The sequence below is a fragment of the Podarcis erhardii genome, assembly GCF_964252035.2.
Source record: "Podarcis erhardii genome assembly, chromosome: 1".
Taxonomy (NCBI): Eukaryota; Metazoa; Chordata; class Lepidosauria; order Squamata; family Lacertidae; genus Podarcis; species Podarcis erhardii.
The window spans coordinates 9476194-9497308 of NC_138497.1; the positions used below are offsets into that span (position 1 = coordinate 9476194).

The 21115-nt window shown below is 46.6% G+C and overlaps 1 protein-coding gene and 1 long non-coding RNA gene across 3 annotated transcripts in view; one reads left to right on the forward strand and one right to left on the reverse strand.

The window, feature by feature from the left end:
• SLC38A6 (solute carrier family 38 member 6) overlaps positions 1-7773 on the forward strand; it is a 53056-nt gene extending 45283 nt beyond the window's left edge. For both annotated transcript variants that reach the window (XM_081863470.1, XM_081863471.1), the window contains exons 10-16: positions 506-559; positions 1353-1432; positions 3542-3642; positions 4018-4142; positions 6102-6246; positions 6354-6448; positions 6912-7773. In XM_081863470.1, the coding sequence (XP_081719596.1) occupies positions 506-559; positions 1353-1432; positions 3542-3642; positions 4018-4142; positions 6102-6246; positions 6354-6448; positions 6912-6992 (681 nt within the window). In that variant the 3' untranslated portion in view covers positions 6993-7773. The remainder of the gene's footprint in view (positions 1-505; positions 560-1352; positions 1433-3541; positions 3643-4017; positions 4143-6101; positions 6247-6353; positions 6449-6911) is intronic.
• Positions 7774-15457: 7684 nt separating this feature from the next.
• LOC309345367 overlaps positions 15458-21115 on the reverse strand; it is a 40962-nt gene continuing 35304 nt past the window's right edge. Inside the window, exons 2-3 of the long non-coding RNA XR_014158210.1 lie at positions 16091-16152; positions 15458-15715 (exon numbers count right to left, since the gene is read on the reverse strand). This is a non-coding gene — a long non-coding RNA (uncharacterized lncRNA). The remainder of the gene's footprint in view (positions 15716-16090; positions 16153-21115) is intronic.

Sequence of the window (21115 nt, forward strand, 5' to 3'; positions counted from 1 at the left end):
CTGCCATCAGCAATGCTTCTGAATACCAATTGCTGGAAATCACAGGAAGGGAGAGTGCAGTTGCACTCAGATCCTGCTTGAAGGCATCTCATGGGCTTTAGGTTGGCCACCGTGAGAACAAGATGGTAGACTGGGGGGGGGGGTGTTTCACCAGCCTGATCCAGCAGGGGTCTTGTTATGTTCTTATGCCAACATGCTTGCACTGAGTGATTTGCAAAGAAAGTTGTGCTTCTTATAATGGAAGGATGACTTTCTCCATAGTAGCTTGTCTAGGGATAAACGGGAGGTTAAGGAAGCGTCCATACGCACATTTGCAACCATTTCTGATGTGTTTTGGGTTGCGGTGTAGTGAAGGTGCACAACTGGTGGTGCATGAGTGTCGAAGCAATGTTACTGTGAGCTGGAGTTACGCAGTCAGTCACTGGATTTCAGAGTATTTGTTATAAAATTATGGGGTGGGAAGCCAGCCGTTGAGTCTCATTTCTTGCCTCTCTGTCCAACACAGGCCTCAAATTCTACTGAAGATTGTAAAGCAGCGCTGTTTAACTTTTCCGCAGAGGTAATCTTAAATCATCCTCTTAACAGATCACAAGAGTTTGCAAAAATGTATTTAAGCATCGGGCTAAGCCAGGGTTTCTCAGTTTGTGTGTCTCCTCGTGTGTGTTGCACCCTCCTCTGGTGTTAAAAATAATATGAGTGTGGAATTTAAATGTTCAAAGCCCTGTCGGCATATGGCTAAAACAAAGGGTTAATTTAGAATCAGGCCATTGTCCATTTAGCTTAGCACTGTCTACCCTGACTGGCGGTGGCTCTGCAGAATAGTTTCAGACGGGACATTCCCAGCCCTACCTGGAGATGCCAGAGAGTAAACCTGCAACTCTTTGCATGCAAAGCAGTTGCTCTTCCACTCAGCTGTGGTCCTTCCTCAGCAGCCCTTTGAGAATCTGTACAACCCAGCTCTTATTTTATTATAAACATTTGTATCCTACCTTCCCATAAAAAATGCCCAGGGTGTACGTAACAACAAAATATAACATTAAAAACAGTCACTTTTTTTTAAAAGCATCATAACTCTTGAGGGATAGTCTATGGACTCAGCGATACAGCTGCAAATGAAATGTTTTAAGTGTGTTGTAAAGTGCATTATAAAAATGTGGCACTAGATGGCGATCGTGAGCTACGGCAAATTCAATATATTTTCCACAACTTTTTTTTTTTACAGGATTTTCACAACATTTTAAATGTGTGTCTAGATTCCACCCAGGAAGGTTATAGAAATGAGTATCAAATATTTATAGGTTGCATTTCAGCAGCGTGACTTTTCTTCCGTTTTTCTTTTCTTTTTTTGGCAGAGTGCATATGCCATTCCAACGATGGCTTTCTCATTTCTCTGCCATACATCAGTATTGCCAATTTATTGCGAGCTCCAAAGGTAACATGTGATTTGTAAATGCGTATCATTTTTTAAAAAAATTGTTGTTGGCTGTGACTGCTGCCATTCTCAGAACATAAGCTTCCTGATTCATTTAGTGTTCATGTCCAAAAGGAATGCCAAATTTATTATATGTCTGATTCTCCCAATACACTGGACCTAAGCTGTCTTCCCTAACCTTGAGTTAACCTTAAGCTGTCTTCCCTAACCTTGAGTCGCCAGATATTGTTGGGCTACTACTTCATTTATGAATTGCTTCCCATGAGATATCTCGAAGCAATTTACCTATGAAAGCTGAATATTTAAAACCTGTCGAAGCAATTGCATGTGTGTGTGTACAGCGTAAAACCAACAACACATACATAAAATCAGTTCAGATCCAAGGCAGATGTTTTTGAACAGGGACTTTGATTTTTGAGGGTTACATTCTCTCCCACCAGTAGGTACATCTCCCCATTTGTTGCCTTATTTGAATAAAACATCACCTAACTTGTGGGTTAAACCACAGAGCCTAGGACTTGCTGATCAGAAGGTTGGCGGTTCGAATCCCCGTGACGGGGTGAGCTCCCGTTGCTCATTCCCTGCTCCTGCCAACCTAGCAGTTTGAAAGCACGTCAAAGTGCAAGTAGATCAATAGGTACCGCTCCGGCGGGAAGGTAAACGGTGTTTCTGTGTGCTGCTCTGGTTCACCAGAAGCAGCTTAGTCATGCTGGCCACATGACCCGGAAAAACTGTCTGCGGACAAACACCGGCTCCCTTGGCCTATAGAGCGAGATGAGCGCCGCAACCCCAGAGTCAGTCACAACTGGACCTAATGGTCAGGGGTCCCTTTACCTTTACTTTTAACTTTAATCTCTAGCTATGCTAGCACAAAGCCTGCCTTGTTTCTCTTTACTTCTGCTCTCTGCCCAGCAAGGGACCAACGTATTTTACTTAAGGCTGAAAACAGATCTGCGTAATTGGTAGACTTTCTGGGAGGTATTCAACGTAGCACTATAGCAATCATTCCCTCCGCATAAGCATTTCAGCTTAACAGACAGAGCAATTCCCTCTCTCTTCCCACCCCGCTGTTCTGAGGGTTATCTTGCCCCCCAGGGCCAATGGGGGGAAGAGGGGAGAAAGCCCCATTGCACTAGTGGAAAAACTTGCATTGGCTTCTGCTGGTGGGTCTTGTTAACTGCATGCGGTCCTATGTTTCAAAAAATTACCTGTCAGCCATCGTTTCTAGGTGTGTTCTGAGACCTGCAGGATCTAGCAGAGACTGTACTCTCCCTCTTGAATCTAAGTCTGGATGCAGGCAGTTTTGTTATTGTTATTTTTGTTTTGTTCTCTTTCCTCTCCTCCCCGCCCCCCGCCTCGCTTTGTATAACATCTTCCCTGATAAAGAGTTCTTGAGAACTTGAAAGTGTGCACGTTACTACCGTATTTTTCGCCCCATAGGACGCACCGGCCCATAGGACGCACCAAGTTTTTTGGGGGGGAAATAAAGAAAAAAAAATTATTTCCCCCCCAGGCGTTTGTGGGGCCGGCAGCGGGGAGAAGCGCTCTTCTCCCCACCGCCCACCTCCAGACCAGGTCCGGGGACAGCGGGAAGATGCGCTGCACCTCCCAGCTGTCCCCGGAGCTTGCGGGGAAGGCAGCGGGGAGAAGCACGCGTCTCGCTGCTGTCAGCCTCCAAACCACATCGGGAGACAGCGGGATGGCGGCGTTCTGCCTCCCCGCTGTCCCCCGACCTTGTGGGGCTGGCTCTGCGGCTCTCCTGAAGCCTGGAGAGCGTGAGGGGTTGGTGCACACCGATCCCTCTCGCTCTCCAGGCTTCAGCGAAAGCCTGCATTCGCCCCATAGGACGCACACACATTTCCCCTTCATTTTTGGAGGGGAAAAATGCGTCCTATAGGGCGAAAAATACGGTAATTAAGATTTGACAGTTTTCAATCCCCTGGAGATTCAGAATTGTTTCACGGTTTTAGTGGTAGGCCAGCCCAGAAACCTGTTTCATATGCGCATTGGGAAGATGTGAAACAGTCAATAGCAACTTCTTTCCTGCATTTTCATACTCCTCCTCCTAAAGTCTTAAATAATGTCTTATTTTTCTCTCTGTGTTTGTAGTCCATCCAAAAGCAGGATGCAGAAGGTAGCCAACACTGGGATTAGCCTGAGCTTTCTGGTTTATTTTGTGTCAGCACTATTTGGATACCTCACTTTTTATGGTACGTTTTAAAAGTATTAATTCCTGTTTCTTCATAAGTGATGGCGCAGGCCTGTGCAGTCGTGTGACCCACTAGGTTTAACACTGTCTTAAAAGTGGGGCTGGGGCTGCCATCCGTTTGAACAACTCTCTAAAATGTGCCAATATCTTTTCTGCAATTGCTCTTTGCAGGTTTAAAACAGTAGTGGGCAGTTTTTCAGGGAAGCTTGTATACTCTGACTAATTTTCACCTTAAGAACCCCTGCTTACTTGCCAGCAATCTCAGAACAGTTTAAGAACCCCTGCAAAAGCACGAGCCTGCTGTTTACTGTATGGGTGGGGTCCAATTCAGATTGCGGCTTGCAATTTTAATAACCTTTCCCCTCCAAAATTTCAGACCATGTGGACTCAGAATTGCTGCAAGGATACAGCACGTACCTGCCCCATGACACTGTAATCATGACTGTAAAACTGGGCATCCTCTTTGCGGTGCTCCTGACGGTGCCCCTAATCCACTTCCCTGTAAGTATTGCAAAAGACCTGATTGCTGGCCCAGCAAAAGTGGCTCCCTTAATTATTTGCAGGCCCCGCCATCCTAGCCTTGGCTGTCTCATCCATTTGTCTTGTGGTGGATCAGAGTGCTGTGCTTGTGTATGTTCCGTTAACAGCGGCAAAGGAACAAGGCCTAAACCGCTAAGCTAATTTGTGCTTTCTTTCTTTCTTCTTTTTTAACGAGTTCTAGATCTGAGCTGACTCACAGCGTTGCTTGCAGTTTGCAGAATGTGGCGTTCCTAAAGTTTATTTGGTTTGATTTTGTTTTGTTTTGTTTCTGTTTTCTTCATATTTGGTTTTCAAGCAAGCGTGCATTTTAATGTAAATAGGAGTCAGCAAGAAGTGGCCTTTGCTAATGATTTCCTGCAAGCAAGCTCAAAACGGATCTTCCTGACATGGAGTTTACTTTAAGTTTTTAACAGGGATTGTAGAAAACCACAAAACTGCTGCTGGCCGCAGCCATTTCTGAAATCCTCCGCTGTATTGGGGCCAAACTAGATGTCACACAGTTGTATATAACATTGGCTCCAAACCTCTTTAAAAAAATGAATAGCGTTTATGGGAGGTGGCTGCACATTTGATTAGAGTATCAGCCGAAGGAAATGCTGTGCTTCACTACTTATTCAAACTCCTGAAAGCTGTTTTATCCCCCTTTCCGCCCTTTGTTTGGAAAAGCAGATAAGGAAACACTCTTGAGCAAGAAGAGTGCAAGTGCTCTTATGGCCAACTCACACATTATGTAGTAACAAGTCCAAGATTCCCACTAGGGGTGCCATCTCCTGGGGGCCGTGCCCTTGCCCCCCCCCGAGTGTCCCAAAAAATCAGCGGGTGGAGGAGGTTGAATGCGGAGCAAAGCACAGCATGGCTTCAGGGATTGACTCCTTCCTCTCCTCCTGCCGCAAATAGGAAAGAAGGTCATTTCCGGTGGCAACCGCAGGAGGAGGAGCTACTGGCCATTGAAGCTGCCACCGTGCTCAGCTCCTCCCCCGGCTCCTCCCAACGTCCTGAAGTTCCACATGTGATGTCAGCCCCGCCCCCTGGCAAATCACCCTTGCCTCTGTTTACAACCTAGTATATACGCAGGTGGTGCTGTGGGTTAAACCACAGAGCCTGGGGCTTGCTGATCAGAAGGTTGGCGGTTCGAATCCCCGCCACGGGGTGAGCTCCCATTGCTCGGTCCCTGCTCCTGCCAACCTAGCAGTTCGAAAGCACGTCAGAGTGCAAGTAGATAAATAGGTACCGCTCCGGTGGGAAGGTAAACGGCGTTTCCGTGCGCTGCTCTGGTTCGCCAGAAGTGGCTTAGTCATGCTGGCCACATGACCCGGAAGCTGTACACCGGCTCCCTCGGCCAATAAAGCGCAATGAGCGCCACAACCCCAGAGTCGGTCATGACTGGACCTAATGGTCAGGGGACCCTTTACCTTTTTTATATACCCAACAGGGAACTGCAGCTAATCATGGCTCCCACACAATTTATGTGTAATGTGTTAAGATATTGGTCCTTAGTGCAAATTGACAGTCTTTGGTGAGCAACAATCCAGATGCCAATTTTTTTGCTTTGCTTTGCTTTGCTTTGCTTTGCTTTGCTTTGCTTTGCTTTGCTTTGCTTTGCTTTGCTTTGCTTTGCTTTGCTTTGTGGGGATTCAGTAATGGACAGGATTCAATTAAGTTATTAAGTGTGGAAGAAGGTCCACTTGCACGGCAGGCCTTGCCCCCTATTCCTCCTGCCTCCCCTAAATGTACTCTGGGGGGTGGGGGGGAACCCAGAACAGGTTTAAGGAGTGCACAGGGAAGTTGCATTGTGCGAGTGGACCTTGTTCCATGCATGCAATACTCCTCTTAACACTACGTTGAATTCCACCCAATGAACTTCAGATTTATTTATTACTGGTCTGATAGGCTTTTATTTTTCTCCTTTGAATTCCACAGGCGAGGAAGGCTGTGATGATGGTGTTTTTTTCACATCTTCCTTTCTCCCTGATCTGCCACATTCTTGTCACTTTGGCACTCAATGCGACAGTTTTCTTGATTGCCATGTATGTGCCTGACATCAGACACCTTTTTGGAGTGGTTGGTAAGTTTCTGTGCTTTCATCTTCCCCAATCCTATATTCTAAAAAAATCTGCATGCAAGCCTCACCTGACTAAATAACTAAATAACTCCCCTGCCATCTTTTTAAAGGCTCAACCACATCCACCTGCTTGCTCTTTGTATACCCTGGGCTGTTTTATCTGAAGATTAGCACAGAGGATTTTATATCGAGACAGAAGCTTGGGGTAAGATGCCGACCTAAGTTCTTTGTTTTGGAATGCTAATGTGGAAGGTACTTAAAGCAGTTGCTAAAGCTCATGGCCCTCTCTGACTTGTGCCATTTCAAGGAGTTTAGGATCATAACTCTGAAGCCCCACCCCCCCAAGCAATAGCAGATCATATGCAGTTATGTCTAGCCCTTACTGTCTTGGAGATCACTGCAGCCTTACCCAGTTAAAAGGGCAAATTCTTTGGTGTAATTGTTTCCTAACCCACAAGTGCAGTTTTTGTGAATAGATGTCTTATTCTCAGTGATGTCTGCATACCAATGAGAGGTTTTTATCCTGTTTGTTTCGATTGAAACCATTTAAAAGCCTCTACCACCTAAGAGGTAAAACGATTTTCTGTCCACCACTCTGTATGTGTAACAGAAGAGTAAATTGGTTTCTCCTGCTTAGGATTAAACCGTTTGTGTGATTTTCTTCACAGGCATGTGCACTGCTAGTTCTTGGCCTCTTGTTTGGTATTGTCAGTTTAGTACTGATCATTTATGATTGGATTCATCAGTGAAATAACCCCTGCCACCTTTGCAGCAGCCCAAATGATCATTTCCGGCTATGTCTAAAGCAAAATCACTCAATTGGATGTCAGAAAGAGACTGTCTGAGGCTTTGAAAACCACCACAGACCAAACTCCCAACCAATTACCTCTTCATTCTCCAAAGCAGCCTTTGTGATCCTGCACACTTATGCTGGAGCTAGAGAAGATGGAGGATTTCTACAGTTCTTCCTCTCTCCCATTTTTTTTTTTTTTTAATTCCTGCATGTAGTAGCTAATGAAATCAAGCAAGGAAACTTGGAGCCCAATGGCCTTGTGTTAACATTGCCTAGATCTGGTCTTAGGTGCATAATGGGACCTAGTGGAGATTGCAGCGTGTGAAGATCATTTGTGAAATGCTCCTTCCCGATTAGTGAATAATCATGTGTCTCGTGTCAAAATGTGGAATCATTATGGCTGAAATCCAGCAAGACAGGTGGTCTTCTCGGAAGGTTGGTTGAAAATTGCTGAAATCTTTCTACACCTGTTACTGTCAGTTTCACAGAAACAGCTTGCAAACTCTCTCCAACCTTCTTCCAGAGCTCTTAGATTTGCAGATCGAAACCAGGCCTGGTCTTAAGTTTGATTAAAGCCTGCCATATGAGACAATTTACAGTTCAACAGAGGAGTAAAATATGATGGTGAAATCACTCCGCCTTGCCAACGTGTCCTGACTTCATAACTGAACTGTAAAATATGTATCGTTTTATACTTCAGTGCAATTAATGATAAAGTTCCCATTTTATGAATCATCCTTAATGTCAATACAGACCTAATTCAAACCATATGTATTAAATTGACATGGTACAGTCCTGTCATACGTCTATGGCACTTCAGAATTCACATATAACTAGGTTGGGGGGGTACCTCTAATTTCTCAATACCTGCTTTTGAAAATGTTACACATCAAGGAGAAGGTGGTTCGGGGATTGGGGTGGTGGAGAAGAAAGCAGGATTAGAAGCTTTCTGCAGCAGAGGAGAGCAACTAAGATGATCAAGGGTCTGGAAACCAAGCCTTATGAGGAATGGTCAAAGGAGCTGGGTATGTTTAGCCTGGAAAAGAGGAGACTGAGAGGAGATAGGATGATGAAGAACTAGAGTTTGGCTTTGATATCCCGTTTTATCACTACCCTAAGGAGTCTCAAAGCGGCTAACATTCTCCTTCCCCTTTCTCCCCCACAACAAACACTCTGTGAGGTGAGTGAGTCAGAGAGATTTCAGAGAAGTGTGACTATCCCAAGGTCATCCAGCAGCTGCATGTGAAGGAGCAGGGAAGCGAACCCGGTTCACCAGATTACGAGTCCACCGCTCTTAACCACTACACCACACTGGCTCTCATGACCATCTTCAACTATCTGAAGGGCTATCATATGGAAGATGGAGCAAGCTTGTTTTTTCCTGCTCTGGAGGGAGGTAGTTGGCTTCAAGTTATAAGAAAGGAGATTCCAACTAAACATCAGGAATTCTTATTGACAGTAAGAGCTGTACGTCAGTGGAACGGACATCCTCATGAGGTTGTGGACTCTCCTTCCTTGGAGATTTTTAAGTAGAGGTTGAATAGGCATTTAAATGACCCCTCAGGTCCCTTCCAACTTGTATGATTCTATATGAAGGGGTCTCTTTCTATGGAAGCACTTTCAAGCAAGACAATTAGACAGTATCTAGAAGATCAGCCAGCTTGAATTGGCGCTGGCTAGATCTTTTGGGAGCTGCAATCCAAAACATTTAGAGGACACCAGTTTTGGGGAGGCTGGTCTATTGCAAAACTAGGACTGCATCGCTTCAAAACCTTCCAAGTTCGATTTGGTCCAAACACCGCATTCGTTGAAGTTTAGAAAACTAGGGACTAGGAACCTAGGAAGCTGCCTTATGCTGAGTCAGATCATCTAGCTCAATAGAGTCTACACTGACTGCCAGCAGTTCTCCAGAGTTTCGGGACAGGAGTTTTGTCTCAGCCCGATCTGGAGATGCCAGGGATTGAACTGGCATGTAAAGAGGATACTCTGCCACTGAGACCTTCCCTTAATTCACATGGCTGAAATTGCATAGCCCCAAATGGAATATGTATTTTGAGTCAGTTTTAAAGAGAACAGAAGGAACTGTGTTAAGGGAGAATTGGGTGCCATTGGAGAAAGTAATGTGGTGGCTGGGAGAAGCTTTTATTAAAATAGAGGCCGAGCAGCCACCCTGAACCTCAAAGCAAGACAAAGGGGAAAGAGCCACCCAAGAATTAGCGTTCCTAATACTTTTATTCATTAAAATATTTATATTCCTCCTTTAGTGCCAAAGGGCCTTCATTGTGGGTGACAAAAAGAAATGCAGCAATTAAAGACAGCAAACTTAAAAAAATTAAGCAGCAACCATCAAATAAGCAGCAAAGCCAAAATCACAAGAGGGAGCTGAAGGGTAGCCTAATGACGAATGGGGAAAAGTCTCCTCCACAGTCAGAAGGCTTAAAAAGACTTGGGGGAAATATACAGCCTGCCCCCTGCTCCTAGAAAACTAATAGCAAAAGGGCACTTCCCCAGGGAGAGAGTTCAGGACCCCTGTAGAAAAGGCTTCGTCGCAAGAGATCCTGCACCGTAACAGAGGGTGGAAGCTGTACTTGGAATTTAATCGGGGAGCGCGCCCAAAGCTTTTCATATACATGATCTCAATAATCCTTACAGCAATTCTGTTAGGTCAGAAGTATTGTCCTTCCACTCTCATACCTGCATGAAATGAATGTGGTTGGCACCAAAATATTGTGCTTGTTTGGAGGTTCTAGCAGGGGAGCGCAGCTATCGTATACCCTTGACCGAAGAACAGTACACTCCTTCTATCTGGGATGGTCCTCTTCTTCCACCGAGCACGCATTTTCTTTTCTTCTTTTGCCTTTTTTCTTTTCTTTTTCTTTTTCTTTTCTTCTTCTTTTTTTTTTTGGTAAGGTTTAAAAGTAACAAATATTATTTAAAAAAACAAAAACAAAATATTGTGGCCAGTATTGGATAAAATTGGTATTGTTATGATTAGGCTGCTGTGGGAATGATATTGGAAAATCACACACACAAACACATACACGCTCACACGCGCGCGCACACACACACACATATATATATATATATATATACATACACACACACACACAGGTACCTCGGGTAAGTACTTAATTTGTTCCGGAGGTCCGTTCTTAACCTGAAACTGTTCTTAACCTGAAGCACCACTTTAGTTAATGGGGCCTCCCCCTGCTGCCGCGCCGTCAGAGTACGATTTCTGTTCTCATCCTGAAGCAAAGTTCTTAACCTGAAGCACTATTTATGGGTTAGCAGAGTCTGTAACCTGAAGAGTATGTAACCTGAAGTGTATGTAACCTGAGGTACCACTGTGTGTGTGTGTTTGTGTATGGTGTGCATGAGTGTTCCAGAGGGCAGGAGAATATTGCCTCTTTGAGTTCTGAAAAGCGTTAATTAACAATGTCACAAACGTGGGAAAACTATCTTGATTTGTAAACACCACTTCTATTGTGTTTATGCCAAGGGGGGAACCTCCAGATTAGCTATGCTGCGAACACTTCTGGGCAAAGCCAATATTATTCATGGAGTAGAAACAACAACATTTTCCCCTCTCCCCCCCGAAATCGTCCCAAGGGATGGTTTGTATTTTAAACCGAGAGAGCCTTTCATCTGTCTTGAAAATCGTATGCTCAAAGGAAGCGAGTTTCTCCAGAAAATAGGAGCTTAACATGAAATTATGACATTAAACCTTATACTGGAATGGCAAGAATTCAAAGTGCGGAGTTCCTCATTATTTCCAGATGGATGGAAGGAGTTTAATTTTGGCTGAGAGCTTACAAAAGCACCCCTCTGCCTCCAGAGCACTCCTGCCTGCGTGCTGGAACTTCCTGCCAAAAGCACAAAAAACCCCTCGATGCCCCTAGGTCTGCTGTGAGATTTCTCCACTCCAAGTTGGACGACCTTTTGCTTCCCTTACAGGACTTGCACCGTCTGTCAATAGGTGCGCCTCTCCTTGAGGACTTGGCATGCGCAAGATCTAGCCATGGGCTAAAAGCACTTTTAAAACAGCCTGGAGATCTGCCTCGGATTTGGCAGCCTAGATGGAAGCCAGCACTTCAGACCCACAGCGGCTCTCGTTCTCCCTTTGCCTCCACCATTCCTGTTCACAAAAAAGGTTAAAATGAACATTCACATTGCCAATAAAAGACAGGTGTTAAAAACCAAACTGCAATTAAAATCAACAGTGAGCTAAAAACATTCAAATTACATGTCAACTCCTACATGTCTGCATAAGGCTGGCCTGAACAGAAACGTTTTTAGCAGCTGTCAGAAACAGTACAAGCGATGGCAAATGGCTGGTGTCACTAGGCAAGGAGTTCCAAAGTTCCAAACTGATTTAAGGTTTCATTGCAACCAGGCAGTACGTGCTTTGTTTTCTCGCATAAAGGTAAAGGGACCCCTGACCATTAGGCCCAGTCGTGACCGACTCTGGGGTTGCAGCGCTCATCTCGCTTTATTGGCCGAGGGAGCCGGTGTTTGTCCGCAGACAGCTTCCGGGTCATGTGACCAGCATGACTAAGCCGCTTTTGGTGAACCAGAGCAGTGCACGGAAATGCTGTTTACCTTCCCGCTGGAGCGGTACCTATTTATCTACTTGCACTTTGACGTGCTTTCAAACTGCTAGGTTGGCAAGAGCAGGGACCAAGAAATGGGAGCTCGCCCCGTCATGGGGATTTGAACCACCGACCTTCTGATCAGCAAGTCCTAGGCTCTGTGGTTTAACCCACAGTGCCACCCGCGTCCCGTTTTCTCGCATACACGCCCTATAAAAAAAGATTCTTCACTGATGTGGAAGCCAACTCACACGCACTAGAATAAAACATAGTCTTAAGCGCTCACTTCGTAGCCTTGACAAGTAGTCTTCATCACCCCTTCCTTTCCCAGGATCTCTTAATTCTCCAGATTCACAGGCTTAGCTCTGCAGTTATTCTCAGCTGTCTTGGTCTGTGCGATGAAATTCCTAAATAGATAACAGATGGCAAAAACGCACCTTGTGTAAAAAGTGAAGACAGCTGTAAATCAATGATTACTTGTTGCCTTATCCCCCAGGGCCTGATGAGGCATCCCCCTTTTTTCTGAAGTCCCTGGAAATTTTCCTTCTGTTCTTTTTTCCCCTCTTTCCAAAAAAGGATCAGATCTGTCAACATTGCTTGTTCATAACTTCTTGGAAAGAGGAGCTGAACTGTAGAGCAGTCTTGAAATTCAGGGTGCATGAAGCTTAGCTAGAAGCACATAACAGGGTTCCTTCTGATACTGGTGTGAGCTCTCAAGGTTTGATCAGACAGTTTGTGAGACCCTAAAAGTTAATATAGAAGCCAGAGAAAATGCAGTTTGTTAACTTCCATTTGCACCCAATATAGGATGTTCCAGGGCTTAACCAAATATTCTTGGCTGGCAAAGGAAGAACACAATCCACTACTCCAGGGCTGAAGAATTTGAGGTCCTCTAGATGATGGACACGGGTGGCACTGTGGGTTAAGCCACAGCACCTAGGACTTGCCGATCAGAAGGTCGGCGGTTCGAATCCCTGCAACGGGGTGAGCTCCTGTTGCTCGGTCCCTGCTCTTGCCAACCTAGCAGTTTGAAAGCACATCGAAGTGCAAGTAGATAAATAGGTACCACTCTGGCAGGAAGGTAAACGGCGTTTCCGTGCGCTGCTCTGGTTCACCAGAAGTGGCTTAGTCATGCTGGCCACATGACCTGGAAGCTGTACGCTGGCTCCCTCAGCCAATAAAGCGAGATGAGCGCCGCAAGCCCAGAGTCGGCCACGACTGGACCTAATGGTCAGGGCTCCCTTTACCTACTCCTGACTCCTATTGACTTGCATTGCTCTTCCTGCATTTTAGGGAGGTTGGACCAGATGACTCTTCCGACTCTTCATTCCCATGATTCTATGATTCAGTGCTGGACCATTGGCCGTGCTATGGATTTTATAGAACTTGGGTGGCATCCAAGTAATGTGTCCTGTCAGAGGAAAGATATACATGTGCACGTGAACTTCCCCCACCCACCCCACTTCTCCTTCCTCTCTGTTCCCCCTAAATATGATCCAGGGTTCCCCAACCCTTTAGAGCGGATTTCGAAAGGGCATGGGATATGCATGGGTGGAGGAGACGGATGGAAAGCTCTGTTGCACAGGCGTAAATCCTTGCGCTGATGGGATGTGTTAGCTGGATGCCACCCCTATAGTCTCAGTAGGACCGTAGAGCTTTCCAGTCCCAATAGGACCAAGACTTGCCGGCCAGATTCCAACATGCTCTACCAGCTCACTGTTCTATGACTATCAGCTGGTATTATGCTATGTGCTGTTGTTCTTTGTGGGGGATATACAGTGGTGCCTCGCAAGGCGAAATTAATCCGTTCCGCGAGTCTCTTCGTCTTGCGGTTTTTTCATCTTGCGAAGCACAGCTATTAGCGGCTTAGCGGCTTAGCGGCTATTAGCGGCTATTAGCGGCTTAGCGGCTTTAAGAAAAAGGAAACAAACTCGCAAGAACTCGCAAGACGTTTTGTCTTGCGAAGCAAGCCCATAGGGAAATTCGTCTTGCAGAACGACTCAAAAAACAGAAAATTCTTTCGTCTAGTGAGTTTTTCGTCTTGCGAGGCATTCGTCTTGCGGGGCGCCACTGTGTGTGTGTGTGTATGTATGTGTATAGGGAACTTCCTCTCTGCCCAGAACATTGGAGGCTATACACCACACCCCCTCTACAGTATTTATAGGAACTCAAACACTGAGATCCTGCTCTGTTCCAGTAACAAGAAGCCGAAAGCACCAGCCTGAAGATGACGAGTGAGACCTCGTCGAAACGTCGCCTAGACACCCCAACTTTTACACGGGAAGACACCCGAGGACACCAAAACCTGCATATATATATATATATATATATATATATATATATATATATATGGGATAGACACAGCTGCCTGCATTTTTTGATTCTCCTTGGAGAATGTGGCTATGCACCCTCTTTTTTTCGGAGGCGCTGACATGCTGAGCTTCAAAATTTTGCTGCTGCCACACCACTGTTTTTGTTGGCTGCATAACTCTCGGCTATCAAGATGTGAAAGTTCCCTGGCATAGAGATCCAACGATGGGAAAAAGCTTAACCTGCTGTTTTCTTCCTCTTACGCAGCTGTTGGAAGATTGAAATAGACCTGCCAGGGAAGAAAAGAAGAAAACCTCTTATGGCCTGAAGGCACTTTAGGCCAAAGCCTTATTCCTCCTAAGCAGGTCTTGGTCTGGGAGACCACTGGGTTTACACAGCTTTGGATTCTGTGATGGAAGAAAGGTGGGGTATAAATGTCAGAAGATAAAGAACCATAAGCCCTTTCTCAAAGCTCCCTCAGTTTCTATATTTTTCCATGCCCCACCCAATATTCCATTCTTTACAATCCCACACCAGTTTCCATTTTTTATAGAAGCAAATACTAATGAAAAACCAGCAGCATTTTGGTGCAAATTCATCCTAAAGCACACATCTTTGTGTGCATTTTTCCCCAATATACACATTTTCTGAAAGCAATTTTCCCTTACCGAATACATTTTTGTATGCTATTTTCTCCAATAGATGCATTTTTATGCATACTACGTCACCCCAGTATACGGCTCTTTGTACGCATTACTTGAATGGTGAATGATGCTACAACATTCTGGGAAGTGAGAATTTCAAAGGATGGCTGCGTTTCAGTTTGAATTAGCTGGCTTTGCTTAGAAACATAGAGCCAATTTTCTCTCCCGTCACTACATGAAATAGAATGTACTAATTTGGTCGCATTTAGGATTTGTCTGTGGCCCCCATTTTTCCCTAGACTGGTTCCTGCACCTTTAAAACAAGGAGTAATAATAATAATAATAAGGAATAGGAATAATAATAATAATAATAATAATAATAATAATAATAATAATAATAATTTATTTATATCCCGCCTCCCCAGCCAAAGCCGGGCTCAGGGTGGCTAACAACAATAAAATAATACAACATTCTAAAATCATTTCATTATAAAATTAATTCAAATCAAATTGATGGCAACCATTGGGCTAGAGTTCTGTGAAGATTGCCAAAGGAGGGAGTCAGGCTGTGCCCTGGCCAAAGGCCTGGTGGAACAGCTCTGTCTTGCAGGCCCTGCGGAAAGATGTCAAGTCCTGTAGGGCCCTAGTCTCTTGTGACAGAGCGTTCCACCAGATTGGAGCCACAGCCGAAAAAGCCCTGGCTCTGGTTGAGGCCAGCCTAACCTCTCTGTGGCCCGGGACCTCCAGGATGTTTTTGTTTGAAGATCGTAAGTTCCTCTGTGGGACATAACAGGAGAGGCGGTCCCGTAGGTAAGAGGGTCTTAGGCCGTATAGGGCTTTAAAGGTTAAAACTAGCACCTTAAACCTGATCCTGTGATCCCGCAGTGAGGAGCCCGTAAGGAGTCTCGCTGCGGCATTCTGCACCCGCTGGAGTTTCTGTTTCAGTCTCAAGGGCAGCCCCATGTAGAGCGAGTTACAATAATCCAGTCTGGAGGTGACCGTTGCGTGGATCACAGTGGCTAGGTCAGGGCGAGAGAGATAAGGAGCCAACTGCTTAGGAAGAAGCCTGGCCCGTTGCTAAGACTGCAACCGGATGCACACTTACCTGGGAGTAAGTCCCACTGAACGCATCGGGACTTACCGTATTTTTCGCCCTATAGGACGCACTTTTCCCCCTCCAAAAATGAAGGGGAAATGTGTGTGCGTCCTATGGGGCGAATGCAGGCTTTCGCTGAAGCCTGGAGAGCGAGAGGCGTCGGTGCACACTGACCCCTCTCGCTCTCCAGGCTTCAGGAAGCTATCCGCAACCCTTGGGAGCCCGGCGGGAGTTGCCACCCGGCTCGCAAGGCTTGCGGATAGCAGCCTGTTCTGGGGGCTGGGTCGGGGGAAGCTCGGGCTGCCCCCGCCCCAGCCCCGCGGCTGGGAGGGGAAAATATTTTTTTTTATTCATTCCCCCCCCCCCCAATGAGGTGCATCCTATGGGCCAGTGCGCCCTATAGGGCGAAAAATACGGTAACTCTGAGTAAACATGAATGGGCGTACGAGCTCAACCGCCAGCCTACACTTCCTGGCCCTGCAAGAAAAGGAGGAGAATGGGTTGGCAATCGTAACCAAAAGCCTTAACTAGATGTCCAGACCCGGGGATGTAAAAGTGGCTCAAAATGACAGTGTTGGGAAGCTTCCTTTATAGTCTCAGCGCCTCATTGCAGGGCAGCCCACCATTTCAAGGCACTGCCAGTAAACGAAAATCAATCATGGGCAACATCTTGGGAGACAAGCTTTTTTAGAGACAAGCTGGTTTCAATGGTTAGTCTCAGCCTTTGAAGTTGACACTCTGTTAAATGGAATGGAGGCAAGTCACACCTTCATGGGAGCAATATAATTTCCATCGTGCTGCCGGGCAGACAGAACGGGGCGGGGGACACACACACACTCCGATCTACAGGTTATCTCCATTGTCTACAGATGTGGAGAGATCCCAGGCTGCATGCATAGTATGGTGTGCTATGAGGTTCCTAGTTGACCCATTCTAGAATAAATTAATTAAAGGCACCTGAAATATACTCTGAGTCGAGAGTGGATTTCATGCTCTTTATTCATCTCATAGTAGTGAGGAATGAAAGTTGCCCCAAAATATCTTCTTTATATACATTATTTACACAATGGGCCGCACGTGATTGGCTAATTCCAGGATTTTCCTGTAGGCCAATCAGATTGCAGATTCATTCCTACCTGGAGCTGGATTGGGTGGCTCCTGCGGACCAATCATACTGCTGCATTGTTCTAAGACCAATCAGACTGCTGCATTCTGTTCTAGGAACAATAAGACTGCTGCATATTGGATCCTATTGTTCTAGGACCAATCAGACTGCTGCATTTTGGATCCTATTCAACTCAGTACATAACAGCACCTCACTTTTAAATAGAAGCTCTAGGGCTGCAAGTAAAGGGGGGTGTTCTGCTTGTTCTGCCTCTGCCCATTGGCTCCACTCACAACAGTGGGACTTGACACTTTCATGTGGACTGTGCAAAAAACAACAGCACACCTCCCAGGTGAATTGCAAGCTTATGTAGCCGGATGCTCCAGGTATTTGCTAGACTACAGTACCCATCAGCCCTAGCCAGAATTGCCATGCATGATGGAAGGTGTAGTCCTACAAATTCTGGAGGGCCACAGGCTCCCCAGGCTGGCCTAAGTGCATGCATCTTCCACCTGCCATAGGCATGTGGGCAGCTACCTTTTTGTCCATGAAGTCCAGCCTTCCCTACTCTGTCTTGGTCCAGCAAGCGGGTTCATTTCTATTATTTGCCACCCAATAATTCTTGTTTTTATGTGGAGATGTTAGCTGAGATTAAACCTGGGAGCTTTTTCAAGTGGTCTTCCAATGAGTCAAGGTCCCTCCCCTGCCAAATGCAGTGGACAGCCAGGTGTGACAATATTTCAACGCTACCTGTTGCTGAGCTCCACCGAGATGGAAAGGAGGTGCCAGAGACTGCAGAATGGGCTTCTTAACGTCACATGGCAAGTTGAGGAACCATGCTTTTTAACTCGTCTGTGGTTCTGCTTCCAAAGCAAAACACACCTCCCTGTAGGTATGAAACTTCCATAGGGACATCTCCTTAATGTGTTAGCTTTTTATTTGCAGGGATTTTGTTTTTGCAACAAGGAGGAACATCCCAAAATGTGGGCAGCCCCCACCTGCAGCCTGAAGTGGTACATTGCACAGCCCACTCTTCTTGTTGTTGTTTAGTCGTTTAGTCATGTCAGACTCTTCATGACCCCATGGACCAGAGCATACCAGGCACTCCTGTCTTCCACTGCCTCCTGCAGTTTGGTCAAACTCATGCTGGTATCTTCAAGAACACTGTCCAGCCATCTCGTCCTCTGTCGTCCCCTTCTCCTTGTGCCCTCCATCTTCCCCAACATCAGGGTCTTTTCCAGGGAGTCTTCTCTTCTCATGAGGTGGCCAAAGTATTGGAGCCTCAGCTTCAAGATCTGTCCTTCCAGTGAGCACTCCGGGCTGATTTCCTTCAGAATGGATTGGTTTGATCTTCTTGCAGTCCATGGGACTCTCAAGAGTCTCCTCCAGCACCATAATTCAAAAGCTTCAATTCTTTGGCGATCAGCCTTTTTTATTGTCCAGCTTTCACTTCCACTTTTCACTCTTACTGTCTCAGAATTTTACCACCACATATTTATTTTTTTGCCCTTCACCCTGACAGGCTGGCTTTCTACATGCAGAGAGCTTTTTTTCACATCCAAGCAGCATGTCCAAATGATGCACCATAATTCATAGGATTTCAAGGGGGGAAACCGCATCCACCGGAACTTGACTTCGAATCAAGGCTGGTGGCAGCCCTTTCTGAATACTGAAGGTGCTTAGCCCAGCTCCCGGGCTGTTGGCAGCTTGCTCTGTGGCCCATAATACTCCTGGGCCATGCACCTGGTTTGCATTTAAAACTCATTTGCACATGATGTCACTTTTTTTTATTATCAGCCCAGGGAAGGTCGCGATGGGTCATTTGGGGAAGGCTTGCATTGTTGAGTCTCCACAGAGCCGCGGCGGCTGATGCCTTAACCATCTGACTTGCGTTTCAATTTTCGGGCATGATGTAATCTGAGGCCCGAGATTTATAATAAACCGAACAGGGAGCTACTTGCCCGGAGGCTAATCAGCCTGGTCTCGTGGAACTACTTTTCTGGAAAACGGGTCGGAAAATTGTAGCAAATGTCATGTAGCAAATCAAAGTCATGGCTGAGAGTTTGCAAAGGCTGGGAAGGTGGGTGGTTGCTTCGTGAGATGGCGATGGGCTTTGGGGAGGCGTGGGGAGCGGTCAGCTGGTGCCGTGAAAATGTGTGTGGCTGTTGCATGCATGTTCTCAGCTCCCATATTATTGTTGGGGATTTATTATACAGTACCATTGCATCAGGGACGCGGGTGGCACTGAGGGTTAAACCACAGAGCCTAGGACTTGCTGATCAGAAGGTCGTCAGTTTTAATCCCCGCGATGGGGTGAGCTCCCGTTGCTTGGTCCCTGCTCCTGCCCACCTAGCAGTTTGAAAGCACACCAGTGCAAGTAGATAAATAGGTACCGCTCCAGCAGGAAGGTAAACGGCGTTTCCATGCACTGCTCTGGTTCGCCAAAAGTGGCTTAGTCATGCTGGCCACATGACCCTGAAGCTGTACACCGGCTCCCTCGGCCAATAAAGCGAGATGAGCGCTGCTACCCCAGAGCCGGTCACGACTGGACCTAATGATCAGGGGTCCCTTTACCTTGTTAACATTGCATCTCATGCGGGGGTTATCTTCTGGGCATGGGGCATACACAAAAATGCATATACCCAACCACCCCCTTGGAACCATCCTCCATGCCAAGGGGGCCTTACCCACCCCCCAATTAATGCAGAGAAGTTTTAAACTTTGCGCCTTGCTTAACTGGGCAAGTTCTGCTCAGTGTGAGGCTTCCAGGATGTTCTCAGGAGATCTTGCAGGGTCGCCTGTGTTCTCACAAGAGCATCCCAGAGCCCATGTGTGGAGCAGGACTTGTTACACAGTGGTTCTCAACCTGTGGGTCCCCAGATGTTGTTGGACTACAACTCCCATCATCCCTGAGCTCTGGCCTTGCTAGCCAGGGGTGATGGGAGTTGTAGTTCAACAACATCTGGGGACCCACAGGTTGAGAAAGGCTGACTTAGAAGCTCTGTAGGCTGGGAAAATGCAGTGCAAAAAGAGCCTTTAAGCTCTCTGCCTTGCGGGCATGTAATTTGACAATTTCAGTGAGTTTACTTTCAACCATGCAAGGTTGAAATCACACAGATTAATTCTGCATCAGATGCAGTCATACTGTATTCTGCTTTGTTGCCCCTTACGTTCAAAGTGCTTTCTCCATAAATCTACGTTGCGCTGCCTAGACTCACAAAAGTGAAAGACAGCCCCATAGGCTATCTGGTCCAACCATAAGAGCCGTGGGGGCTTCGGCCCCCACAATAACATATTTGAGGGGGCTGGAGCCCCCCAAAGTTGATGGGCACTGCCATTTAAATGGTGTGTTTGCACCGCATTGTGTGATTGATTATGCGGGGCAGGGCTTACCTGGGCCCCCACAATATTTTATTCCAGTTGGTACCCCTGGGTCCAGCTCCTCTGCTCTGTGCAGGAGCCTCATGGCTAGAGCACCTTTTACCCACCCTCTATTTGAAGACCTGCAACGAAGGAGCACTCTCCCTTCAGCATCCTCCTTGACAGGTCCCAAGCAGAGTATGGTTTAAACCACAGCTGGGGAGCCTGTGGCCCTCCAGATTCCGTTGGGACTCCCAACTCCCATCAGCTTCTGTCAGCTTTGCCAGTGATCAGGTGTTTGGGACTGGCAGGACATTGATGGCCAAGGGGAAGGGGGAAGTGGCCAGGAGTCTGACTCGGGAGTGGGGGGCAGTGATTTGTGGGGAAGGCAAGAGTCAGAGACAGCAGAAGCTTCAGAGCTGGAGAGTGGAGCTCAATATGGGTTGGAAGGCGAGGAGGAAGAGGCAGGTTGGGCAAGTGAAAGGCCGGGCGCTTCCCCACCCTCTCCTGCGCCACTGTCTCCCAGAACCAGGAGCGGGTTGAAAAGGGAGGAGCAGAGGAAGTTTCCATGTAGGCATCGTCTCTGGCTGCATGTCTTGCAGCCCATCAGGGGGAGCTACTTAAACTATTGGCCCCCCAACTGTTCCGCAGAGCATGGATCTGGGAATAGCTGCCTAGAAGTTAGATTGGTGTGGTGGCGGGGGGTATTTGTAGCCATAGAAACAACTATCAGCTTTGACAAGAAGTTAATTATCTGGGCATGTGTGTTCCTTTGGATGGGGAGCTTGTAGTCCACTAATATCTGGAGTGAACCATGTTGGCCACCCTTGTTCCAGCCCAGGGGTAGGCAACCTTTCTCGCCAGATTATGTAACTCACAGGCCACATTTGGCAGGTGGGCAAAACCACCCACGTGCCAATCGCCCGACATCACAATGACCTGGGCGCAACAGAGCTCTCAGAGCCAGTGTGGTGT